General features: G+C 40.1%; 1 protein-coding gene across 2 annotated transcripts in view; it reads left to right on the top strand.

Annotated features, from left to right (window-relative positions):
* The window catches only part of bace2 (beta-secretase 2), a 37870-nt gene that overhangs the window by 4201 nt on the left and 8916 nt on the right, over positions 1-24753 (top strand). For both annotated transcript variants that reach the window (XM_053651533.1, XM_053651534.1), the window contains exons 2-6: positions 12871-12959; positions 18987-19203; positions 19574-19705; positions 23739-23873; positions 24427-24528. In XM_053651533.1, coding sequence (XP_053507508.1) covers positions 12871-12959; positions 18987-19203; positions 19574-19705; positions 23739-23873; positions 24427-24528 — 675 coding nt within the window. The remainder of the gene's footprint in view (positions 1-12870; positions 12960-18986; positions 19204-19573; positions 19706-23738; positions 23874-24426; positions 24529-24753) is intronic.

Genomic DNA, 24753 nt, shown 5'->3' with positions numbered 1-24753 from the left:
TGGTCAAAGAATTGCAAGTAAGCATTGTGATGTCAAACTTAAGCCAAAGTATCATGATTCCAACATCATCAAGAATCGTGCAGCCCTAATATCCAATAATTAGGCAAACATATGCAAGCAGGAAGTTTGTGGAAAGCAGACTGAGAGTGGTGGGAAACTGATTCAATGAATCCATCCATCCATCTTCTATACTGCTTATAGGGTCACGGTGAAACCTGGAGCCTATCCCAGGGAGCATCTGGCACAAGGTGGGGTACACCCTGGACAGGGTGCCAATCCATCACAGGGCACACTCACACATATACTACGGACACGCCAATCAGCCTACCATGCATGTCTTTGGACTGGGGGAGGAAATCGGAATACCCAGAGGAAACCCCCGCTGCACAGGGAGAACATGACAACTCCACACACACGGCCCCGGTGGGAATCGAACCCCCGACCCTGGAGGTGTGAGGCAAACGTGCTAACCACTAAGCCACCCGATTCAATGAATCATTTGAAATAAATTTGTATAGCCTAATTATTGGGATATTAAGACTTCACAATTCTTGGTCAGTAATACATTCCCTTTTAAAAGATATAAAGGATATTGGATATTAGGGCTGGGGGTCACTGTGGCTTAGTGGCTAGCACATTTGCTGGGGTTTCCTCCTGGTACCCCAGTCCAAAGATATGCGGTGTAGGCTTATTGGCATCTCTAAATAGTCCGTAGTGTTTGAATGTCTAGGGTGTCCCCTGCCTTGTGCCCCGAGTCCCTTGGGATAGGCTCCACGCTCTCCTGTGACCCTGTGTAGGATAAGCGGTATGGAAAATGGATGGATGGATATTAGAGCTGCACAATTCTTGATCAGCAGTACATTCCCTTTTCAAAGATATTACATAAACAGTCTTTTAAACATTTCAAAGAATATTTCTGTGGTTGGTTTGGTTTGACACTTACAATTCTATGTAATAATTTTCTGAAATGTCTTTGAAGCTGATGAAGTGAAGAAAAATTAAGATGATGAAGAATACATTTTATTTATATCGTCTCTTCATCAGGCATAAGGTCACTGTACAATACTTAACAAAAACTATACATAAAACAAATGTAGAATACATCAAAATAATGTTCCCTTCGTCCCAAGGTGAGGAAACGGCACAGTCATTCCCTCTTTCATTTCCTAATTTCCCCACCCCATCATAACCCAAAGACCATGAGCTCATTCCCTCAGGCTTACACGTGATTTGTGCAGATCTTGTGAGCTCCAGGTCATGTGAATGCAGTTCAAGTACATCATGATTTGATGATTGCTCCATCTGTGTTGCTCTGTGTGAAATCTTCATTATCCAGGCGCTTTTATCGGTCCTCTCATCTTCTCCTTAGATGACTAAGCAGGCTGACCCTAATGATGCGAGCATTTAAAACCCAATCCAAGATCCTCAATGGATATGTAATTAACGGTACTTATGTTAATTGACACCAGGCTTTTTAAACAAGCCACTAATTGTTGAATCTGTCGAGGTCCGCCGAGGCGACGGCTGGAGTGGCTCACATCTACTAATTGTTACAAACAGGTAGCAGATGTGTACACGGTGACAGAGAGTGCCTGCCAATTAGCCAAAGCATCTTGATGTGGGCCGATTAGCCTAGCGTGCAAAGCGCTGGAGTGGGAGGATGAAGAGGAGAGGAAGGGAGGGGGCTCAGAGGAGCATTAGGCAGGCAAGTAAACAAGATACCAGCTAAGAGAAGCTGGATATTTAGGACCATATTTGCAAGTCTAGTTGCAAGTTGAAGGTCTAATCCTGTGTCCTCTAATACTACGCTCTCCCAGGTTTGAGAACATGTACTTTTTTTATTTTCAAGACCATAGGTGTGAAAATGGGCATGTCTAAATGTGGAATTTTTCAGGCCGGCAGAAGGAAGTCATTGGCATTCATATACAGTAATTTGCAAAAATATTCAACCCCCCCTGGAATTTATCAGATTTGTCTGCATCGCAAATGATAAATACATATATTCTTCCTGCCAGTATTTTGATTGGAAACTCATGTTTTCTTGAACAGTGAATTTTTAAAGTCAAGATTTATTATTGATTGGTGTTTCAAAGAAAATCAAAAACCGACAAAATGCTGCTTGCATGAGTATTTAAGATCCAGCAGCTCCAGATGAAAGACATAATTGGCTTACGAGTGGTCTTCACCTGTGAAACGCTAAAAGAGCTCCCATTTTCTGGAGAAAAACAACCTCAGTTGAACTGCCATTGAAGAGACTGTCAGTCTGAAGGAACTCAGTGAAAATGAGGTTGGACATCCCAGTAAGCCCTGTTGGATCAATAGTGAGGAAGTGGAAGCTGCACCATGCCACCCCAGCACTACCTAGACAAGGCCGTCTCTCAAAATCCAGCACAAAACCAAGACGGAGACTGATGTGGGAAGCCACAGTGAGGTCAACAGTTACTCTGAAGGATTTACAGAGTACGGTGGCTGAGAGTGGAGTGAAGATGACAACAATTTAATGAACTCTGCATAAACGAGGACTGTATGGGAGGGTGGCTAGAAAGAAACCATTGCTCAAGAACAGCCATATTAAAGTGGGCTAGCGAAGATTTATTTATTTTTTTGGTGTGATGAGACCAAGATCGAGATATTTGTTCAAGTTTTAAATTGCTAAGTGCAGTGAAAACCTAACACAGGCCACTCACTAGCCATGTAGCTAACTTCAGCAAACCTGACTGGATTTCTGAGAGAATTCTTGGATCATATTGATTAGTATTACAAGTGAAGATTATGATTACTAGTCAACTAGCATCTAACATTTTTTAGAAAACCTCATGGCAGGCAAAAATTCAATTTCGTTTTATTTGTATGGCTCTTTTAAACGTTTAGTAGACGTAGTCACAAAACGGATTTGATGAGCAAGCCAGAGGCACCAGTGGAAAGGGAAAAACAAGGCGAGGAAGAAACCCTGGGCCTCCTTTCTTACACTGGATATGATTTGGATTTATTCATAAATCGTTCATAGGAGCATTTACACAAGATGTTTGTATCTATAAAAATACTGTAAGTATTATTATTATTCCAAGAAAAAGTTTGTATCCTACTCATGCTCTTGAATATGTGTAAATTTATGTAAAAGAAGGCGTATAAGCCGTTTTTCCGTTTTCCACGGCTTCTTCTTTAATTGTTGTGCAGCACTTTATTAGAGACAGCACGAGCGAGCTATAAGTGACTGATCTGCTAGGTCTCAAGTTGCAATGTGCCGTGTGCCGTATACTCCCTAGTGTTCCATCATCTGCCTTCTCATGACACTCGCATGCCTTCCTCCTTTTCCAAAAGGCCAATAGTCACCAAGACAGTTTGAATAAAAACAAAGGTTTTCTAGTGCGATGTGCCTGGTGTCCTTGATCACCTACATCACTTAATACAGTGCAGTAGATAATACAGTAGCTTGTATTTCCCCCTTCCTCCGTTTTGAAAACCCGAAGTGCAAGCTCAAAGCGTGAGTGCGCACTCCCGGGTTTGTCAGTGAGATTGACTTTGTTTACTTTTGACTTGTGTGTTTTGTTATGGTTTATGTCCTGTCTCTGCTCCTGTATTTCATTCATTGTTTCCCTTATTTGTACTGTATTATCTACTGCACTGTATTAGGTGATGAAGGTGATCAAGGACACCAGGCATATCGCACAAGAAATCTTTTGTTTTTATTCAAAGTGTCTTGGTGACTGTTGGCCTTGCGAGGAAGGCATGCGAGTGTCATGAGAAGGCAGATGATGGCACACTAGGGAGTATACGGCACATTGCAGCTTGAGACATACCAGACAGTCACTTATAGGTCACTAGTGCTGGCTCTAATAAAATGCTGCACAGCAATTAAAGAAGAAGCTGTGGAAAACGGAAAAACGGCTTATACACCTTCTGGGACGGCTGTGGCTCAGTTGGTAGAGCGGGTTGTCCAGTAATCGTAGGGTTGGCGGTTCGATTCCCGGCCCATGTGACTCCACATGCCGAAGTGTCTGTGGGCAAGACACTGAACCCCAAGTTGCTCCCAATGGCAGATTAGTGCCTTTCATGGCAGCTCTGCTACCATTGGGGTGTGTGTGAATGCATGAATGAGACAAATTGTAAAGTGCTATAAAAGTGCAGACCATTAACCATTCCCTTATGTGTCATCATTAGTCTCAGCTCTTTTGTGTTCACCCTTGATTATGTTTGATATTTAAACCCCTCGTGCGTCTATGTTCAGTGCGAAGTATTGAGAGTTATCACCATGCCAAGCCACTGTTCCGCATGTTTTGTTTCATGGTTTTGATCTTGTTTATAGCATAGCCTGCTTTGATTTTTGTCTAGCCTCGTTAATGACCATTTGCCAATCGCCTGACCCTTTGCCTGTTTTGACCACACCTGTGTTACACGATTTGGATTTGTTTGCCTATCTCTCATCTAATAAAGCTAAAACATTATTAGGCTGCACAATTAATCGGATATCGATCGCGATTACGATTTTGACTGCCCACGATTAAATGAACATGATCGACTGCAATATTAACGTTTAAAGTTCGTCCTCCGCTAAAACTCCACTGCAGATCAAATCAAGTGCTTCCTACACTTACAGCCTATCACCATAGAGCGGTGCAGGGATGACGTCATTTTGTAGTGCCAAAACCCCGAAACGGATTTGCATGTTAGTGCTGGAGCTGCCAGCTTCGCTTCGAGCTCCAGCGCTTTGCGCGAGGAGAAATCATGATGATGCTAAATGGCACTATAGAGGTTGTCGGGGACATTAAACGTCATCACACCGAACGGGAAAAAACTTTGCAGATAAACTCAGAGCTCTACAGTGTGACCGTTTCACTCGCATTTGTGACTGAAAAGTATTTTGTGTGACTGTGAATAAATATTTAGGCGCACCGGTGTGAGTGACCTGTTCAGAGTTGTATAATACAATCGGAATAAAAACTACAGGAAGTCCAAAATACATCTACACCGAGCAACAGTTACTTTCACACTGCTTTTCATCACCTCAGTCAACCGAACAAGTGTGTAAATATTGCAGAGAAGCCATTATGATGACAAGTAACTCTGTACATCATCTGCTTCAACTTCCCGATCTCACAACCGCCATCTTTTATTGATCCCGCAAAATGACCCGGACTTGCACCTGCTCGTGTAGACACAGCAACTTCGCGTGGAGTAAATTAATAGTAATGCTAATGCTACAAGGTGGGTTTAATTCAAACTTCTTTATTCAAAAATTCCTCACCAATCATAATCAAGACTAGCAACTGTTCAGTCTGTAAACATACAGTACGCTGCTGCTCTCCATTCACTAACGCTAATTCACTTCATTTAAACTCACGGTTGCCAGAAATCACTAGAAAAGTCAACTCCAGTTTCCATGTTTTGATTTATTCCCCCCAAAATATTATCAGCACACATGGACACTGTACTGGGAGAACCAATCTAAAACTGATAAACTAACAAAAATAAAACTACTAAAATGTAAAGACAGCAAATGTGCTTTGTTATAAATAAATCATTTAATATAAAAAATAGATATTATAATAACTTCATTACATATAAATAAAATGAGAAATGGAATAATGTTTAATTACTATGGGTTGCATTAATATCAATTTGACATTAAGCTTAGTTCACTATTTCCTTAGAAAGCTATTAGCCTTTTTCCTAATATGGATCATGTCTACTTTTAATTAGGACTCTCTATTGTTTTTAAAATATTTAAAAATAAATATATTATGCTTGTTTATTTATCAATTAACCAACAGTATTTCTCATTGCTCTTATTTTAACTCAATTAACAGTGACCATGAGCAGAGAGCTTACATTTAACTGTTTATGACAGACCTCCTGATTAAAGTTTAAACAAAAAAAGATTGGTATCTGGATCAGTATTGGCTGTAAAAATCCTGATCGGTGCGTCCCTAATGAACACCATTAAACTAAAGCGCTTTGCATCTGATGGGTAAATGAACTCACCCAATCACATCCTATATGAGATTATTCAGATATATACACAATATACACGGAGCGGGTCGAGAACTGACTCCAGCCCAGAACCATGACAGTGGAAAATGTCTAATAGTGTAGCTTTAAATATATTTAAGGGCAGCAGACTTCAAACACTGAACATTGAGGTTTATTGTATTTGTTTACAAGGTGGAACAGGTTAACGGTTGTTTTTTGCATACAGTCTGTAAAATTAACTGAAAATATTAAATTTAGTTTATCAGAAGGTAAATTAATTTGTCATGGCTCACACTATGTTCCTAAATTCTGTCATAATTGACAAGTTCAAGTTTTCTCATGCCTACTTGTACGTTATATTGTGGCATGAGAAAACTTAATAAATGTGAAAGTGCAATAAAAATATGTTGTCACTAAAATCAATGAATAATTGAGAACTCAATATTGATTAAAATAATCGGGATTATCATTTTGGCCATAATCGTGCAGCCCCACTACATTACGTGATTTACTTGACAACAGCACAGATATGTAAAGCAGGTGTTGTCTCAAGCACACTTGATGCAACTAATCAGGGGCTTCATTAGTTGCACCAGGTGTGCTTGAGCTGGAACACATGAAATCCCTGAACTGGCTTGGGGCAGAAAATTGATGAAATACCTGGATGGGGCAGAAAAAGGACACTATCAACAGAGAAGGCAGGTTGTGAAAAACCAACGAGTGACTGCAAAAGACCTGCAGCAAGACTTGGTGGCAACAGGCACTGAGGTTTCAGTGAGCACAGTAAGGCGCGTACTAAACGCAGAAGGTTTCCATGCCAGAACTCCAAGACGTACACCACGACTGACCCAAAAGCACAAGTCAAGTTGGCTCAAATCATATAAATAATAAATGGGATTCTGTGCTGTGGAGCGATGAAACAAAATTGGAACTTTTCGGCACGATGGACCAGCGGTATGTCTGGAGAAAGAAGAATGAAGAAAGAACACTCTGTCCACAGTCAAGCATGGTGGAGGCTCGGTGATGCTCTGGGGCTGCTTTGCATCTTCTGGCACTGGAAACCTGCAGCATGTGGAAGGCAAGATGGATTCATTGAAGTATCTGGAAATCCTAGGAGAGAACATCATGCCGTCTGTGAGGAAGCTGAAGCTTGGGCGTCATTGGACCTTCCAACAGGACAATGATCCCAAGCATACTTCAAATTCCACCAAGGCTTGTTTGCAGAAGAAGACCTGGAAGATCCTACAGGGCCGTCACAGTCACCTGACTTGAACCCCATAGGAAATCTCTGGTGGGATTTGAAGAAGGCGGTTGGAGCACGCAAACCCAAGAATATTACTAAACTGGAGGACATTACTCATGAAGAATGAGCTAAGATTTCTCAGAAACGCTGCCAGAAGTGATGCATCTCGTTTGCAGCAGGTCATAACAACAAAAGGGTGCTCTACTAAGTACTAAAGATGCTTGCCATGAAGGGGTTGAATAATTTTGAGACTGGAGAAATCATTATAAGGTGCATTTTCAGTTGAATTTGGGGAAACCACTTGAAGCATTCATTGTAACTATTTCAATTGCTTTTGTTTGATTTGTTCATTGCAAACAGCTGAATGTCTGTACATTTTGACAATAAACCTGATTTGCAATTGGGGTTGAATCATTTTGATTGCAACTGTATACTGTGAAGTTGAATAGTTCAATGCGTTGAAAGGATAATCTGTATGAGCATATTGTGAGCCCTGCGATGATAACAGGACAATCTTTATGATTACGGAAACAGTTTTTGGTACAGTATCCAGTTTAGATTATCCACTGAAGTAAAGGTGATAAATATTTATGGTATACATTTGGGACTATCCACAACATCACCTCCACTTGATTAGTGTGGATACATCCAACAAGAATTTAAGGTGCTTCTGCTAGAGTATGGGCATAGCAGAGCATTTGTTAGACATGAGTGCATGTGGATGGAAATCGGAGCCCTTTCTGTGTAAAGTTTAACCCAGAAAAAGTTGGAAAATTAATGAGTAGAGGATGAAATTCCTCAATTAGCGCAAACATGCATACAGGACAAAATAATGAACTTTGAACTTTCTAGATTCACCACCAGATCTCAAAAGTTTGGTTTCCTTTTACGTAGTGGTTTCACTTCATACAGTGAGGGAAAAAAGTATTTGATCCCCTGCTGATTTTGTACGTTTGCCCACTGACAAAGAAATTATCAGTCTATAATTTTAATGGTAGGTTTATTTGAACAGTGAGAGACAGAATAACAACAAAAAAATCCAGAAAAACGCATGTCAAAAATGTTATAAATTGATTTGCATTTTAATGAGGGAAATAAGTATTTGACCCCCTCTCAATCAGAACGATATCTGGCTCCCAGGTGTCTTTTATACAGGTAAGGAGCTGAGATTAGGAGCACACTCTTAAAGGGAGTGCTCCTAATCTCAGTTTGTTACCTGTATAAAAGACACCTGTCCACAGAAGCAATCAATCAATCAGATTACAAACTCTCCACAATGGCCAAGACCAAAGAGCTCTCCAAGGATGTCAGGGACAAGATTGTAGACCTACACAAGTCTGGAATGGGCTACAAGACCATTGCCAAGCAGCTTGGTGAGAAGGTGACAACAGTTGTTGCGATTATTCGCAAATGGATGAAACACAAAAGAACTGTCAATCTCCCTCGGCCTGGGGTTCCATGCAAGATCTCACCTCGTGGAGTTGCAATGATCACGAGAACAGTGAGGAATCAGCCCAGAATTACACGGGAGGATCTTGTCAATGATCTCAAGGCAGCTGGGACCATAGTCACCAAGAAAACAATTGGTAACACACTACGCCGTGAAGGACTGAAATCCTGCAGCGCCCGCAAGGTCCCCCTGCTCAAGAAAGCACATATACATACCCGTCTGAAGTTTGCCAGTGAACATCTGAATGATTCAGAGGACAACTGGGTGAAAGTGTTGTGGTCAGATGAGACCAAAATGGAGCTCTTCGGCATCAACTCAACTCCCTGTGTTTGGAGGAGGAGGAATGCTGCCTATGACCCCAAGAACACCATCCCCACCATCAAACATGGAGGTGGAAACATTATGCTTTGGGGGTGTTTTTCTGCTAAGGGGACAGGACAACTTCACCGCATCAGAGGGACGATGGACGGGGCCATGTACCGTCAAATCTTGGGTGAGAACCTCCTTCCCTCAGCCAGGGCATTGAAAATGGGTCGTGGATGGGTATTCCAGCATGACAATGACCCAAAACACACGGCCAAGGCAACAAAGGAGTGGCTCAAGAAGAAGCACATTAAGGTCCTGGAGTGGCCTAGCCAGTCTCCAGACCTTAATCCCATAGAAAATCTGTGGAGGCAGCTGAAGGTTCGAGTTGCCAAACGTCAGCCTCGAAACCTTAATGACTTGGAGAAGATCTGCAAAGAGGAGTGGGACAAAATCCCTCCTGAGATGTGTGCAAACCTGGTGGCCAACTACAAGAAACGTCTGGCCTCTGTGATTGCCAACAAAGGTTTTGCCACCAAGTACTAAGTCATGTTTTGCAGAGGGGTCAAATACATATTTCCCTCATTAAAATGCAAATCAATTTATAACATTTTTGACATGCGTTTTTCTGGATTTTTTTGTTGTTATTCTGTCTCTCACTGTTCAAATAAATCTACCATTAAAATTATAGAATGATCATTTCTTTGTCAGTGGGCAAACATACAAAATCAGCAGGGGATCAAATACTTTTTTCCCTCACTGTACGTGAAGAATAAGGAAACTAGTTACACAAAAAAAACATTAGCAAATAGCTGCAGGGTTATAAAAAAAAACATGATTTATGAAGAGAAGACACTGTAGATAAACAAACGTTCTTCATTACGTCACCTCAGTTGCTTGAATAAAATCAGCATTTTTATTTTCCCCTCTCCGTATGGTTTGATTGAGATAATAAGCCATTAAAATGAATGGCGGCGTTGAAGTGCTTAACTGATTTGAAATGGGACAATGGGAGATGTTGGCGGCATAGTGGAGCCCAGAGTCAGTAGGTTTATTATGATGGAGTTAACGATGAGGAATGTCTGTAATGGCCCCTCTGCCCACTCGGCAAGATGGCACTGCTCCGTTATCTCATTAGTTCTCCCTCGTTGAGCTGGTGCTCAGACAACATTATTCTGACTGCTGCGGCTTGCTCGCATGCGTCTGCCAAAACAGGAGCATATGTGTGTGTGGAGACAGGGAGAGAGAGAGAGCGAGAGAGAGCTGTGCCAGCAGAGTCCCTGAATGGGATTTTCACAGTAGCTTGATGGTTAGTGTGTTGGAAAATTTGAGCAGGGTTTAGATCATTAGCTGTGTGTGTGTGTGTGTGTGTGTGTGGGCATGTTTTTATATCTTGATGGGGATCAAATGTCTCCACAGCAGCATTTTTTTAGGATATGTTTGAAGGAAGTTTTGTATTTGTGGGGACATTTGGCTGGTCCTCACAAAGAAATACTGTTGTTTCCCCAATCCCTACCCCCAAAAAAAGAGAAAACTGCAACTTTTATTTCAAATCTAAAAGAGCCACAAGGTTTCTGTTTTGGTTACTGATATTAAGGTTAGATTTAAATGTAACACAGCATTAAGCTGCATTAATGATTGTCAATAGAGGGTCCTCACAAGACTAGTAAGACAAATGTGTGCAAGTGTGGTAAATGAGAAGTGTCTTACTCATTGATATTTCATTGTAGGGGTCCACCCACTGGCACAATGACGGTATCCAATGACGTGGTAGAAGGATTTCCACGTGTTCCTGTCTTTTTGAAGCGATGTGAATATATTTAAATTTGTCATTTCAATTCTGCTTGACTCTCTTAAATTAAATCTGACTCCAATTGTAAAAACCTCGATGTTGTATTCATTACTTAGTTATTCATATTTTGATACGTTTAATCTTCTATACTTGATTAATTCTAATTGATTCTATACTTTATACTGTGCTCGTTCATTCGGATTCTGTTTCGAGTCTTGCGCCGGTCGTGTGCGCGGATCTCATGGTCACAAACTCGCCAGTCTTGGTCATTAGCCAGGGGTAATTGGCTAATACTATTTAGATGACCGCCCCATGCTTACCCTTTCCTAAATAGTACTTTATTAGTCCCCTTAGATAGTAACACTTAGTTATAGTAACGTTATCTCTAGTCAGAGGTCATGACCACTAAATGTACAGAGACAGACCAATAATATCTAAGTAAAATTAGCTTTATATAATCATGACATAGTTTCCTATGTACACATTAACTAGAGAAAGATTACAATAACCAGAGGTTTAGACTTCCCCCTAGTTAGACTTGGTCGATCAACTTTATGTTGTCCTAAACGGGTATTTCATATCGAGCCTGTACACACTAAGTACACTTAAATAGAGCCAAGTCATTAGCCTGGTCTCTTAGTTCCCTTAGTTAGTAACACTTAATTACAGTAACGTTATTTCTAGCCAGAGGTCATGACCAATAAATCTACAAAGATAGACCAATAATATCTGAGTAGAATTAGCTTTATATAATCATGCCATAGTTTCCTATGTACACGCTAGCTAGAAGAATATTACAGTAATCAGAGGTTTAGACTTCATCCTATTTAGACTTGGTCGATCAACTTTATGTTGTCCTAAACGGATATTTCCTATCAAGCCTGTACACTCTAAGTACTTAGCTTAATGACAAATTGTTAGCCTGTACTAACCTGGTCGCAGATTTGCTGTAACAAGGACTTACCATAATTTACTAGAGACAATACATTCAGAATAATTCAGAATATAATCAAGTCTAACAATTTATTTAACCAGGTATGAAAACATCCAAATCCAACACTACTCTTGATAATAATAAGAAAGAATTACATGCAACATTACATTCTAATCAAATTCAAAACATAATAATACAACATAAGAAAGACAATACTTGCATACCTGATAGAGAAAAACAACACACAGTGATCGTGTGGGAGATCTGTCTACAAATTCCCCGAATCTTTGGCCAGCTCTCCCCTAAATACCCAGATGCTCTGTGGTCCACCAAATGGTGGTGTTTGTGATTATAATTTGATGTCTGTGGAAGGATGTACCTTATACAGGAGGTCATTTGAGTGAGGGACCTTGGGAGGGTATGCCTTTAACGGCATGTAACATTTTATTTAAACTGCTGTTGAGGGAATGAGACCATATTTTCCAGTTGCACTGAGACCTTTTGTATAATACAGTAAACATGAATAGTTATTCACATTAAAACATGTTATGTAATGTATATAGACTTTGGGTGTGTTTAGGATGATCTCGACACAGAGAGAGAGAAGGGTGTGAGGAGAGGAAGGAGGAAACCGTGTAGTGACGATTTCCTGATCTCTACTCAGCATGTGTTAATTCAAATGGAGATGCTAAATCCGTGTGAGAGAGGTCTGGTGTTCGTTTCTGTCCTCACAATGTGGTTCTCTCCTGGCTCAGACATTTTCTAGTCTCCACTGAGTCTCATGTGCTAATTCAGATGGAGTTGCTAATTTTGTGTGAGAGAGGTTGAGTGTTTGTTCTCGTAGCAGTTCTTTGTTCTCAGAAAGTAGTTCTTTCTGGGTTCAGACATCTTGTCACCGGCCTTACATCATAAATGAAAAATTAAAAATGTCAAGAAGTGTTCATCCTTCATATCTTCTTTACACACAGCTGTCATTACAAGCTTTGCTACCCATGCAAACATGTGATTAATTCCCATGCTGTTGGAGTGATGGTTAATATTCTTAATCTTTTGTAAAGTTTGCTGTTCTAGTTTCCTGAAAGCTCAGACAACGTGTGAATCACAGGGTGGGAGTCGATTCATGAAATGATTCATCATGTTTACAGTGCTCATTTTTTTTTATTTTTGTGTGCTTTCAGTTGAATATCCTGGTGGACACTGGAAGCAGTAACTTTGCTGTAGCTGCTGCGACACATCCCTACGTCTCAACATACTTCAACAGAGCACTGTGAGATCATGACCCTTATCCTCAGCTTGTTGTTCTGCCGGCTGTAAACTGTGTACGAACCTGAGCTACTCTGTTAGAACTTAAAGTAGTTCCTGGAACTACATTCCTTTAAACCAGTGAGTGCACCAGCACATTTACATAGCCTAGCTTGAAGGTAAAATGGGCACTACTTTGGAGTTTATGAACGACAAAGAAAATTAATGGTTGCACCAAATGACTGTTTCAGTAAGTTATAACTAAAAACTGCAAGGTGCTACTTCGAAGTAGGAATTGTTGTTCAGCGTATTTAAATGTGGATTAAGTTTCCATCCTTCCATCCATTTTCTGTACCGCTTACAGTGCCGGTCCTATCCCCTTTGGTGCCCTAGGCGAGATTCATATTCAACAGCCGAGAATACGTCAACAACATTAGCATAAAAATTATTCCCTGATCGTTATCGTCCAAAATGCCGTAAAAAAAAAAAAAAACAACTAAGTCATCATCACTGACACACACACACTTCAGTCACATACTGTAGACACACCAGCAGTGATGACTAGAGATGCACGATACTAAATTTCTCAGCCGATACCGATTAATCAGTGATATCGGCTGATACCGATAGTTCTGCCTTTTTATACCTTCTTTTAAATGAATAATAATTAAGTCCACAATTCTGAAAAAAATGCAAATAAAAACTTTATTCTCTCCATTTCAACAAGTTGTTTCACAGTAACTGGTCTCAAACAGAAAACACATTACTCTAACATTAACACATGAACTAAATTCTGAAGATTAAAGTAAGATTTTTTTAACTTATTGAATGCTATTAATTCATGGTAACATTGACTGAAATCTAAAAAAACCTGTTAGGCTCACATTCATTCACCACAAACAAAAGCATTTCTATTTCATCAATGAACATCAAACTGGTCATATATAATATAAACCTTTTTATATATTAACATTAACTGGATATGAAATATACTACTCTATAAATATATTTTTCTGTGCTATATAATATTTTGTCAGCTCATCTTCATTTAAATCTTTCAGTGGTGTACTGGCGGTTTAATTCAGCTCGAGTAGCGCGACAAAAAAAAAAAGACTCTACACTGAAACTCCCGCTTCACTGCTGCTCACTTCCGGTGTAAAAATTTATAGAGCTTACAAACTGCAGTTTTGTCGTCATTCCACACAAGAGACATCATCTTTACACACAGCACGGAATCTGTGTTTTCTTGCCCTCTTTTGATTTACGGGATATAATCGGCCCTGATCATTGGATGTTTTTAAACTATCGGCCGATGGCCCATAGCATGAAATGTTGCCTTTATCAGCCGATACCGATTATTGGCCGATACATCGGTTCATCTCTAGTGATGACTGATAAGTATGATGTACTTTTTTAATTTTATAAAAAAAAAATAAAAACACTGTGATGCCCAACCTTGCACACACTGCCGCTTATTTACATCGGCACTAGGGGCGCCAACAAACCAATTTGACCAAGCAAAAGACATGAGGAACGTTAAATGTGGCTTGGTACTGTTAATGGGATTCGGTAGTGCAGTGGTGGGTTTTTGCCCCTAATGGATTGACCGGCCCTGACCGCTTATCCTACACAGGGTCACGGGGAGCCTGGAGCATATCCCTGGGGACTCAGGACACAAGGCAAGGGACACACTGGAGGGGGTGCCAATCCATTGCAGGGCACAATCACACATGCACACTTGCACACCCATTCACACACTACGGACAATTTAGAGATTCCAATCAGCCTACAATGCATGTCGTTGGACTGGGGGAGGAACCCGGAGTACCCAGAGGAAACCCCTGATGCACGGGGAGTACATGCAAACTCCACGCATGCAGGGCAGATGCGAGAATCGAACCCCCAACCCTGGCAAACATCGTAACCAGTAAACTACTATAAAAATCTATACAAAAAAACTATAAAAATCAAACTAGCTTGAAGTACATGCGTTATAATGGGAAAAAAAAGATGGACATTAACACCTTTCCTATTCGACAAACCTCAATTATGCATGTAATATTTCCTGTTATACAACAGCTAGTTCTGGTCCACTAATTTGGTTGGTCAAGCGGCGTTCCAAGAGTGTCTATATTTCCTGTAACCGTGCTGGGACATTTCACTGTGTATATCACTTCCTAGTCCCAAACTGTTACTACAGTAGTGTTAGCAACATCATCAGCAGACATGGCACACAATACAATACAATAGCCAGTTGTACCGGGAATGTACAAATCAACGTTAGCAAGCTAGCTGACTTACTATAAAGTGAGTGTGGCTTCTTTGGAATCTATTTCTGTTAGCGGAGCAAAACTGAAATGTCACTCATTCATTTCTTGTTTATGGAACTGTCATATAAAAGCAATATCGCACTCGCGATCATGCGGTTATTCTTAATATCAGCACGACTTTGATTAGCTACGACAATTCACCACCGGCCACGTCACAGCTGTGTCGATATTCAGTATAACCGCACTCTTCTATTTGTTTCCATGATTTATGATCACTTTACACACTACACACTAGTTACGTTGTAAATGTATGTAGTGCATACCACACTCGTTTTTAACCTAACTACTCTCTCTGGATGCTTTAGGACAGACTTTTACACCCTGACTTACAATCAAACCTGCTGGTGCAACTTACTCCTTGGAATTAAGTTCATAACATTCAGAAATTGACCATATTGAGCTGAAGTTGAACATTCAAGACCAAACTAACATCGGGTTGAATCATGAATATTGACTATGTTGGAAGGGAATGTATATAGAGGCGCTCAGCCTGAATTTTACACGCCAACACCGCAGCATAATCTGGGAAGATAATTGTTTAATACCAGTTTAAATGTGGGACATCAGCAGGAGGGAAGAACCGAGTCTTATTTTGCACACCCTCCTACACTCTCGCTAATTAGTGAGATGAGCTGATTATGTTAGCTAAATTTAAACATGGCAATCTACGAACACAATTATGATAAATGTTGCTTTAGACTCGGACGGAGTTTTTGGATGTTTTGCCCCACTTTAGTGTTTACCTGCAAGTAAACGTTTCCTAAACAGAAGCATCTACTTATTTTTAAAATGACTTTAGCAACTTAAGATCAGACGGCACTGCAGTAGAAGACTGTTTTCTGCAGTGTGTCTTCTGTATACTTGAGCATATTGAGACAAAACCGCATGTTCTGTTTTCGGTTCATTTTTATTTGTATAGTGCTTTCGACACCAGACATTGTCGCAAAACAGCTTTGCAGATACCTGCATGTAGAATTAGATTCCTAGCAAGGAATTCAGAGAAGACAGTGGCATGGAAAAACGTTCCAAGGTGACAAGAAGAAGAGGAATCGGACTCGAATGCGAACCCATCCTGTTCAAATTATAACTCTTTACAGTATACCTGTAGGTGTAGAAGAGGAAAGGAAATGGCACTGTGTGCTGAAAGGATGTTCATTGTGAATAAGTTTTAATGATTTACAGCAGCAGTTCTTGTGTACAAGTCTACAGTATCCAGGTGAGAAAACAAGGGTGAGACTTGGCTATAAACTGTGTTGGGATGAGCAAAATTTCTTTTTAATCATTAGGGTATGCATGTGGGTCCATCCACAACAGAACAGAGGCAGGAATTACTCAGGTCCTGAGGACAAGAGTTTTATATAACTATATCGTAAAAAAAAAAAAAAAAAAATAGTAATACATTAAAAAATAGGCATAGTCATTGCTAAACAGCCGTAAACATCCGTTATAGACTTGGTAACCAATGGGATCCTCTAAAACTATTTCCATCTCTGAGTTTATGAATATTTACTGCTCTTTCCCTTTTTATCATGGCAGTAAAACGGATGGTTTCAGTGGTCAATGTTGGATTTTGATTTTTTTTTCTAAACAAAGCATGCTTCTAGTCATGACATTGACCCATGTACACTCTAATACACTCTTGGGGTGCTTGTATATCTTTCATACCCAAAACAGAAGCAAAATGAAATTAGCTAATTTGTTTGCTAATTGGTTTAGTTTGATTTCACACTGCGCATGAGTAAATGGATGAAAAACAAACAAACAAAACAAAAAAACCATTGGCTCCGGTGTATGTAGGGCTGAAAACATACTTAAACAAACCTTGGTCAAGTATGCATAGAAATCACAAAAAATGGCATGGAGAGGCAAATAAATAATTAGCCTATATATACACAGTGGTGCTTGAAAGTTTGTGATACCTTTAGAATTTTCTATGTAGCTGCATAAATATGAGCTAAAACAGTCATAAACGTAGATAAAGAGAAACCTGTAAAACAAATGAGACAAAAAGATTATACTTGGTCATTTATTTATTAAATGTTTATTATTTATTTATTGGAAAATGATCCAATTTTACATATGTGTGAGTGGCAAAGGTATGTGAAACCTCAAGGATTAGCAGTTAATTTGAAGGTGAAATTAGTCATTTTTTTTTTGTTTCAATCAATGGGATGATAATCAGGTGTGAGTGAGTGCCCTGTTTTAATTAAAGAACAGGGATCTATTGAAGTCTGATCTTCACAACACATGATTCTTGAAGTGTATCATGGCAAAAGGTTACAACCACCAATTCACTCAGACAGACTGTGTAGAAATGGAGGAAATTCATAGCCATTGCAAGATGTGCAGTAGTCCACAAGGTTACGAAGAACCCAGGGTAAAATCTAAGCAACTAAAGGCCTCTCTCACATTGGCTAATGTTCATGAGTCCAACATCAGGAGAACACTGAACAACAATGTTGTGCGTGGCTGGGTTGCAAGGAGAAAGCAACTGCTCTCCAAAACGAACAGCCCTTTTGCAGTTTGCTAAAGATCACATGGACAAGCCAGAAGACTATTGGACAAATGTTTGTGGACAGTAGAATTTTTAGTTTAAATGAGAAGCGTTATGTTTGGAGAAAGGAGAACACTGTATTCCAGCATAAGAACCTTATCCCATCTGTGAAGCATGGTGATGGTACTATCATGGTTTAACTGTTTAACTGTTTAACTGTATCTGGGCCAGGACGACTCGCCATCATTGACTGAACAATGAATTTTGAAGTATACCAGCGAATTCTGAAGGAAAATGTCAGGACATCTGTTCTTGAACTGAATCTCAGGAGAAAGTGGGTCATGCAGGAAGACAATGACCCTAAACACACGAGTCATTCTATCAAAGAATGGTTAAAGAAGAATAAAGTTAATGTTTTGGAATGGCCAAGTCAAAGTCCTGACCTTAATCCAATAGAAATGTTGTGGAAGGACCTGAAGCAAGCAGTTCATGTGAGGAAACCCAAAAACATCCCAGAGTTGACGCTGTTCTGTACTGAGGAATGTGCTAAAATTCCTCCAAGCCGATGTGCAGGACTGATCAACAGTTACCCCAAATGTTTAGTTTTTTGCCCATTTTGCCACTCACAGATATGTTGGATCATTTTCCTCAGTAAATAAATTACCAAGTATAATATTTTTGTCTTATTTATTTAATTGGGTTTAGAACTTTTGTGAAAATGTGATGATGCTTTAGGTCATATTTATGCAGAAAATTCTAAAAGTTTCACAAACTTTCAAACGCCACTGTAAATCACATATGTATTGCATTTGTCTTTTATTCTTTCTTTCTTTCTATTTGTCAGTCCAAATATCCCTAACACAAGGCACTTGGCTCAGTTTGTGAGTTTGTGTTTGTGTGTTTGTGTGTTAGTAATTCACATTTACATAACAAAATGTTGCCTAAAACCCAACGCAAATATTTGTTTTGAATTATTTTCTCACTATAATTGAGCCGCGCTAGAGTTTGTGTGAAACAGTTTGAGAACACCGCTTACTCGGACACTACTGTAGGTCCACACCCAATTACATTGTTCTCACCTGCCTAAACAGACTAATTAATCATTGCATGTGAACGCACCCTTAGCCTTAAAACCCTAACCAGTGGTTGCACTATTTACAACAGGTGAAGGATACCAAAATAGATCAGCAGAAGTTCTGAACTGAAGCCTGTATAATCTGCCCCGCAGCTCCCGTACATATAAACCAAGTGGCAAGTCCGTGTCAGTCAGATACACTCAAGGTGACTGGCAGGGAGAGCTGGGCTCAGACTTCATCACGATCCCTCAAGGCCCCAACGGCACCATTGTGATCAACATCGCTGCTATCTTAACCTCAGACGGCTTCTTCCTCCCTGGCATCAACTGGCAGGGCATTTTGGGACTGGCATACCCTTTACTAGCTCGGGTAAGACAAATGACGGAAGTGTCGTTCTGAATGTTGTGGAATGTTGATATGGATATGGGTGTGTGAGCGTGTTTGTTTAAGCGCAGGCTGGTCTGTGAGATGACGTTGTCAACGAACTGTGATAAGGAGTCGCTGATGTTTTAATGTTAAATTCATAACCTGCACCATTACAGTGTCATAAACCTTTATAAAACGTGAAGCTGTAAGATACTACTGTTGTTCTGTTAAAAGCCTATTATAATAAATAAACCTTTTTTTTTGAGCATTTTAGCAAAGATTTGTTAGCATTTAGGTTGTACTACATAATTAATTATAACTAAAAACATGTAAACAGTTGAATCAAACCAATCACTGCTGTTCTTTCTCATAGCCCGACCCATCTGTGGAGCCCTTTTTCGACTCACTAGTGAAGCAGACAGGCATCCCAGATGTTTTCTCTCTCCAGATGTGCGGCGCAGGAATCTCCGCCAGCACTGCCACCAACCCAGCAGATGGGAGTTTGGTGAGTTTTAGCTGTTTTGCTCATCCACGCTAAGTACATGCTGCCGTACTTACACTGATGTGCAACAGCTGGTGCAGCTGTCAACACCTGGCACAATTTCAAGCTAAACCGGCATTAAGAATTCTAATACACATCTGAATTAACAGCAGTGGACAGATCACTAGCTCGGGACAAGCAGACTTTAATCCATAGTTGCTCAGTGTACAAGTAGGTTCAACAACCAGAAAAAAATGCGTAAACCTAATGCATTTAATGCACACTCATTCCAAATCCCAGCACCAACTGCACGACATGCATGAACTGTGGTGTGACCTGACTGAAGAACGGTTTTTACTAGACGGGTTTATTGAAATGACAGACGATCTTTTCCAAATCAGAAACGAACAGGTATGTGGGTAAAAATAAATGTACATATTTAAAGCCATCCTATACATAACTGTCCTGCTATAAGTGCCTGCTGGGCTAGCTAATGAATTTTTGATTTGTCCACCACCCCTGATTGCACTGTAAACTAACCGAACCTGTACATTTATTGTATCTTATGACATCATCCATAAAAAGAGCCCTCGAAGACTTCATCCAGGTTACAAGTGTTGCGCTAGCTGGCTATCTGTGAAGGTAAATGTTTAGCTACTGAAATGATGAATGGCAGCTTATTTAGTACTTTATTTAAAAAAGTGCTTTTCCTACACAATTTTATATAGTGCTAAAGGATAACTATTAAACCAGCTGCTAAGCTATACATGTTTTGGTACTTCAGTGACAGTCTATTGATGTAAGGGCAGAAATCCACCCTGAATGTCTTGTTATTCAGGGAACTGATCATGCTCCAAAGCTTCAGCGTTCAGACTAATGTCGCAGTGAACAAGCCGAGTCTCTGCTGTAACTCAGCACGATTGTGTCACGCATTCTGGAACTCTGAGTCCACGGTTTGCTGTTTCCACAACTTCTACACTGGATTGCTCGTTGATATAATATGACTCGGCGATTTTATTTTTCTTTTCTTTTCTTCTAATCTTCAACTGTGCAGTTTGGTTGAATCTGTGCCCATGATAGCCTCAGCTTCCTGTTCTTGGCTGACTGGAGTGGAACCTGATGTGGTCTTCTGTTGTTGTAGCCTATCCACCTCAAGGTTTGATGTATTGTGCATCCTGAGATGCTTTTCTGCTCACCACGGTTGCAAAGAGCGATTGAGTTATCCTTCCTGGCAACTCAAACCAATCTGGCCATTTTCATCTGACTTCTCATATCAACACAGTGTTTCCACCCACAGAACTGTCACACCATTCTGTGTAAGCTGTAGAGACTTGTGCGTGTGAAATTCCAAGGAGATACACAGTTTCAGCCCATCTGGTACCATCATCTGATGTTTGATGTAAACATTAACTGAAGCTGTTGACCTGTATCTGGAAGATTTTATTTTGCATTGCACTGCTGCCACATGATTGGCTGATTAGATAACTGCATGAATGTACAGGTGTTCCTATTAAAGTCGGAACGGTGAGCGTACATTGTGCCAACCCACTGGGCTGTTTCTAGCTAGAATTAGCTGCTTGGGCCCCCGAGCCACCAGAGATTCCCTATAGGCAAATTGTTGTCAAATAAAAAGAATAACAACTTTTGGGATGTGTATAGTATACAGTAGATATGCATGGCACAGCTGGCAGCAGTCTGCACAATCCCAACCTGAAGTAGTGTAAGTAGAGCAGCACCACAACACACGATTCCTTGAGGCCAGGTTTGAACACTAATAAGCCATGAGTGGGTTGGATTTTATCACAAGGATCAAATTATCCTGCTGCCCGAAATCATATAAAATAAAAGCCCTCAAGGGCAGATGAGATTCACCAGCTGCATCTTAAAGAAACATGAGAGCTCGCTGAGTCCCCATGTGCCTTACTGCAGCTCCACGACAGACACACACACACACAGTGGAGAGAGCATCTCGTTAGTGAGTGCCTAATTAAGCTACAGAGGGCCTCCAGCTGAGCGCACGGTCTGTTAGCAATATGGAAGTGTTTAAAGTGGAGGCGGCTGTTTCACCTGTTGAGATGAGCAGATGGATGATATGAATGTGTGCTCTAGTTTGTTTCCCCTCCCACCTCACTGAAATCTCTCTCTTTCTCGCTATGATAATCATGGAATATAGAACAAAACGAAAACACAACCTCTTGAGGTTTTGCCTCTTTTGATCCAATGTGGATTTAACTCTTACAGGCCCGCGATTCTCACTATTATCCTACCCTAAAACTTCATAAAAATGCAGCAGTGAAGTGGCTATCAATGTGACTGTATAATTCATCACTCTTGAAGTTTTTGAGCAAATCAAATGATCAGTTATCATTGCAATATTGTGCTGTTTGTTCATTTAATGGAAAGTTTTCGGGCTACATGAAAATCTCTACGGCTTTCAATGGGTCCTTGTGGCAGATTCAGTTGCATTGTGTTTTAACGGGATCGACGATTAACGCTCTGGAGGGATGAAACGGCTCCATATTGTATCATGATGCTCCCACCGCCGTGCTTCACAGTGGTATAGTGTTCTTGAGATCATACACGCAGCCTATCTTTCTCCAAACATGAGCCAAATTATTGCCAAAGTTTTCTATTTTTGTTTTCGTCTGACCTGAGAATATTGTTCCTAAAGAGTTCTGATTTGCCTGAATGCTTTTAGGCATGCGTCGTGTGCACATTTTTTTAGCAGAGGAGTTTTGCGTGGGGTGTCGAAATTGAGGTGACTGTAGTGCAGTTCATTCATTGCTTATTGTTCTCTATATAACTGCTGTTCCCACTGCTCTCTCTCCCACTGCTGTCTACCCGGCTTTTTCTCTTACTGTACCTTCCTTATCATTAGTCTGGGAGCATGTGGCGCACACGTCTGGGGCCGATTCATTGTGGTTCCATGAACATTCCACCAATTTACAGTTTGCACGAGAACATTTTTTTTGATATATACAGTCAGGCCCATAAATACTTGGACATTGAAAAAAAAATATTATTTTAGTTGTCTACTGCAGTATATTGGACTTGAAATTAAGCAATGAAAATGAGCTCATGACTTTCAGCTTTAATATGAGGTGAACGGTGAAGGAATTACAGCACTGTTTTTTTTTTTGTTTGTTTGTTTGTTTTTTTTTATAAATATGTGGTTAGTTTGGAATTAGACTAACTTAATTGTAAATTGATTTGTCATTTTTAATACTCTGTTGCAAATCCTTTGCAGTCAGTGACTGCCTGGAACCCATAGACATCAGCAGATGTCTCAGGTTCTTCCCTGCTGATGCTCTACAAGGCCTTTACTGCACTTGTCTTCAGTTCCTGCTTGTTCTTGGCTTTCAGAAAGTGAAATCATGCTTAATTGGATTCAGGTCAGGTGATTGACTTGGCCATTGCAAAATATTCCACTTATTTGCCTTAAAAAAGGCTTGGGTTGCTTTTGAAGTTTGCTTTGGGTTTTTGTCCATCTGCAGTGTGATGCGCCATACAAAGAGTATATAGCGTATTGTGTATAGCCCTATACACTTCAGAATTCATCCTGCTGCTTTTCTTAGCATTCACATCAACAACAAATAAAAGGGAACCAGTTTCATTGCATGCAGACACAGCAAGATGAGGTGGTATGCTTTGGATCATGACCTTCCTTTACTTCCCACACTTTAAAGCTCTATTTTGAGCTCATATTCATTATTTCATTTCAAATCTAATATACTGTAGTAGACATTATAGAGTCGAATAGTTTCTGTAAGCCGTTCTTTTTCCTAGAAATGTCCTATTCTATTTACAGAGCATATGTTATTGGTTATTCAATTGATAGAATACATGAAAATATGTTGAACGAAATGAACAGTCTTGCATTATGGTCCTTGAAGGGCTCACAAAAATGCTGATGTGGCCCAGGCAGATTTTGATTTTCATACCCCAGCTGATACAACACTCATAGGATTTGTTTTAAAAAAGCAAGATTAAATCATAACAACCTCTGTAATAAATCTTTCTTATTGTTATATTTGTTTTATTTTCTCACATGTTTAAGATCATGGGAGGACTTGAACCAACACTGTACCGCGGCTCAATGTGGTATACGCCCATCGTACAAGAGTGGTACTACCAAGTGGAGGTCTTGAAACTGGAAGTTGGAGGCAAGAATCTAAACCTGGACTGCAGGGAGGTATCTGACTTCATTTACTTTTACAGTACATACAGTAAAACACTGGTCACTGACCCTGTTCCTGGAGGTCTACCATACTGAAGACTTTAGCTCCAACCATAATCGTACCCACCTGACCATCTAATCATTGGCTGAAGTTCTTGATCAAATAAACCAGGTGTGTTCGATTTAAAACCTGCAGGAATGCTGATCTCATGGAAGAGGTTTTGTGACCACTGCTATAAAATATGCATATTTTTTCCCTTTCTCTATTTTTTTTTTCCCTTACTAGCTTTGTGCCTGAACAAATCCAGCTATCCATTATGAAAAAATGAGGGAGAAACAGATTGTGACCTTTATAAAAACACAAATGCATTTTGCTTGGAAATACTTATGAAAGGTTTGGCTAACATTGTTCTCTCCAAGGCTACAGATAGAAAAACAACAACTCAGCATTGAATTTCCTGTTGTGTAGATGTGAGAACTTTGTCTGTTTATGAAAGCCTGAGACAAGAGAAAGTGGCTTTTGTCTGCTACAGGCCTCGACAAATTTCTATATGCGTTTTGTTTTCAGTATAATTCAGATAAAGCCATTGTGGACAGCGGGACAACGTTACTACGGCTTCCTGTGAAAGTGTTTGATGCTGTCGTGGAGGCCATCACACAAATGTCAATGGTATGGCCATGGTTATTTTTCTTAGCGGTTTAGTCATTATTGGTGTTTGAAAAGCTTTTTTTTTTTCTTCTCCCAAAATACAGGTCTTGAAAATTGGTGTTCCAGTCTCAAAAGCCTATGTGAAAGAGCATAAGGCTGTATTCAAGCATCAATTCCATGTGTTGCTAATGGTTTTTTATTCTTCTAAAAAAAACCCCAAAAACTTACTTTAAAATGCCCAGCTAC

Source organism: Ictalurus furcatus, chromosome 20 (assembly GCF_023375685.1).
Source record: "Ictalurus furcatus strain D&B chromosome 20, Billie_1.0, whole genome shotgun sequence".
NCBI lineage: Eukaryota > Metazoa > Chordata > Actinopteri > Siluriformes > Ictaluridae > Ictalurus > Ictalurus furcatus.
This window is presented reverse-complemented; position numbering and strand designations above follow the sequence as displayed.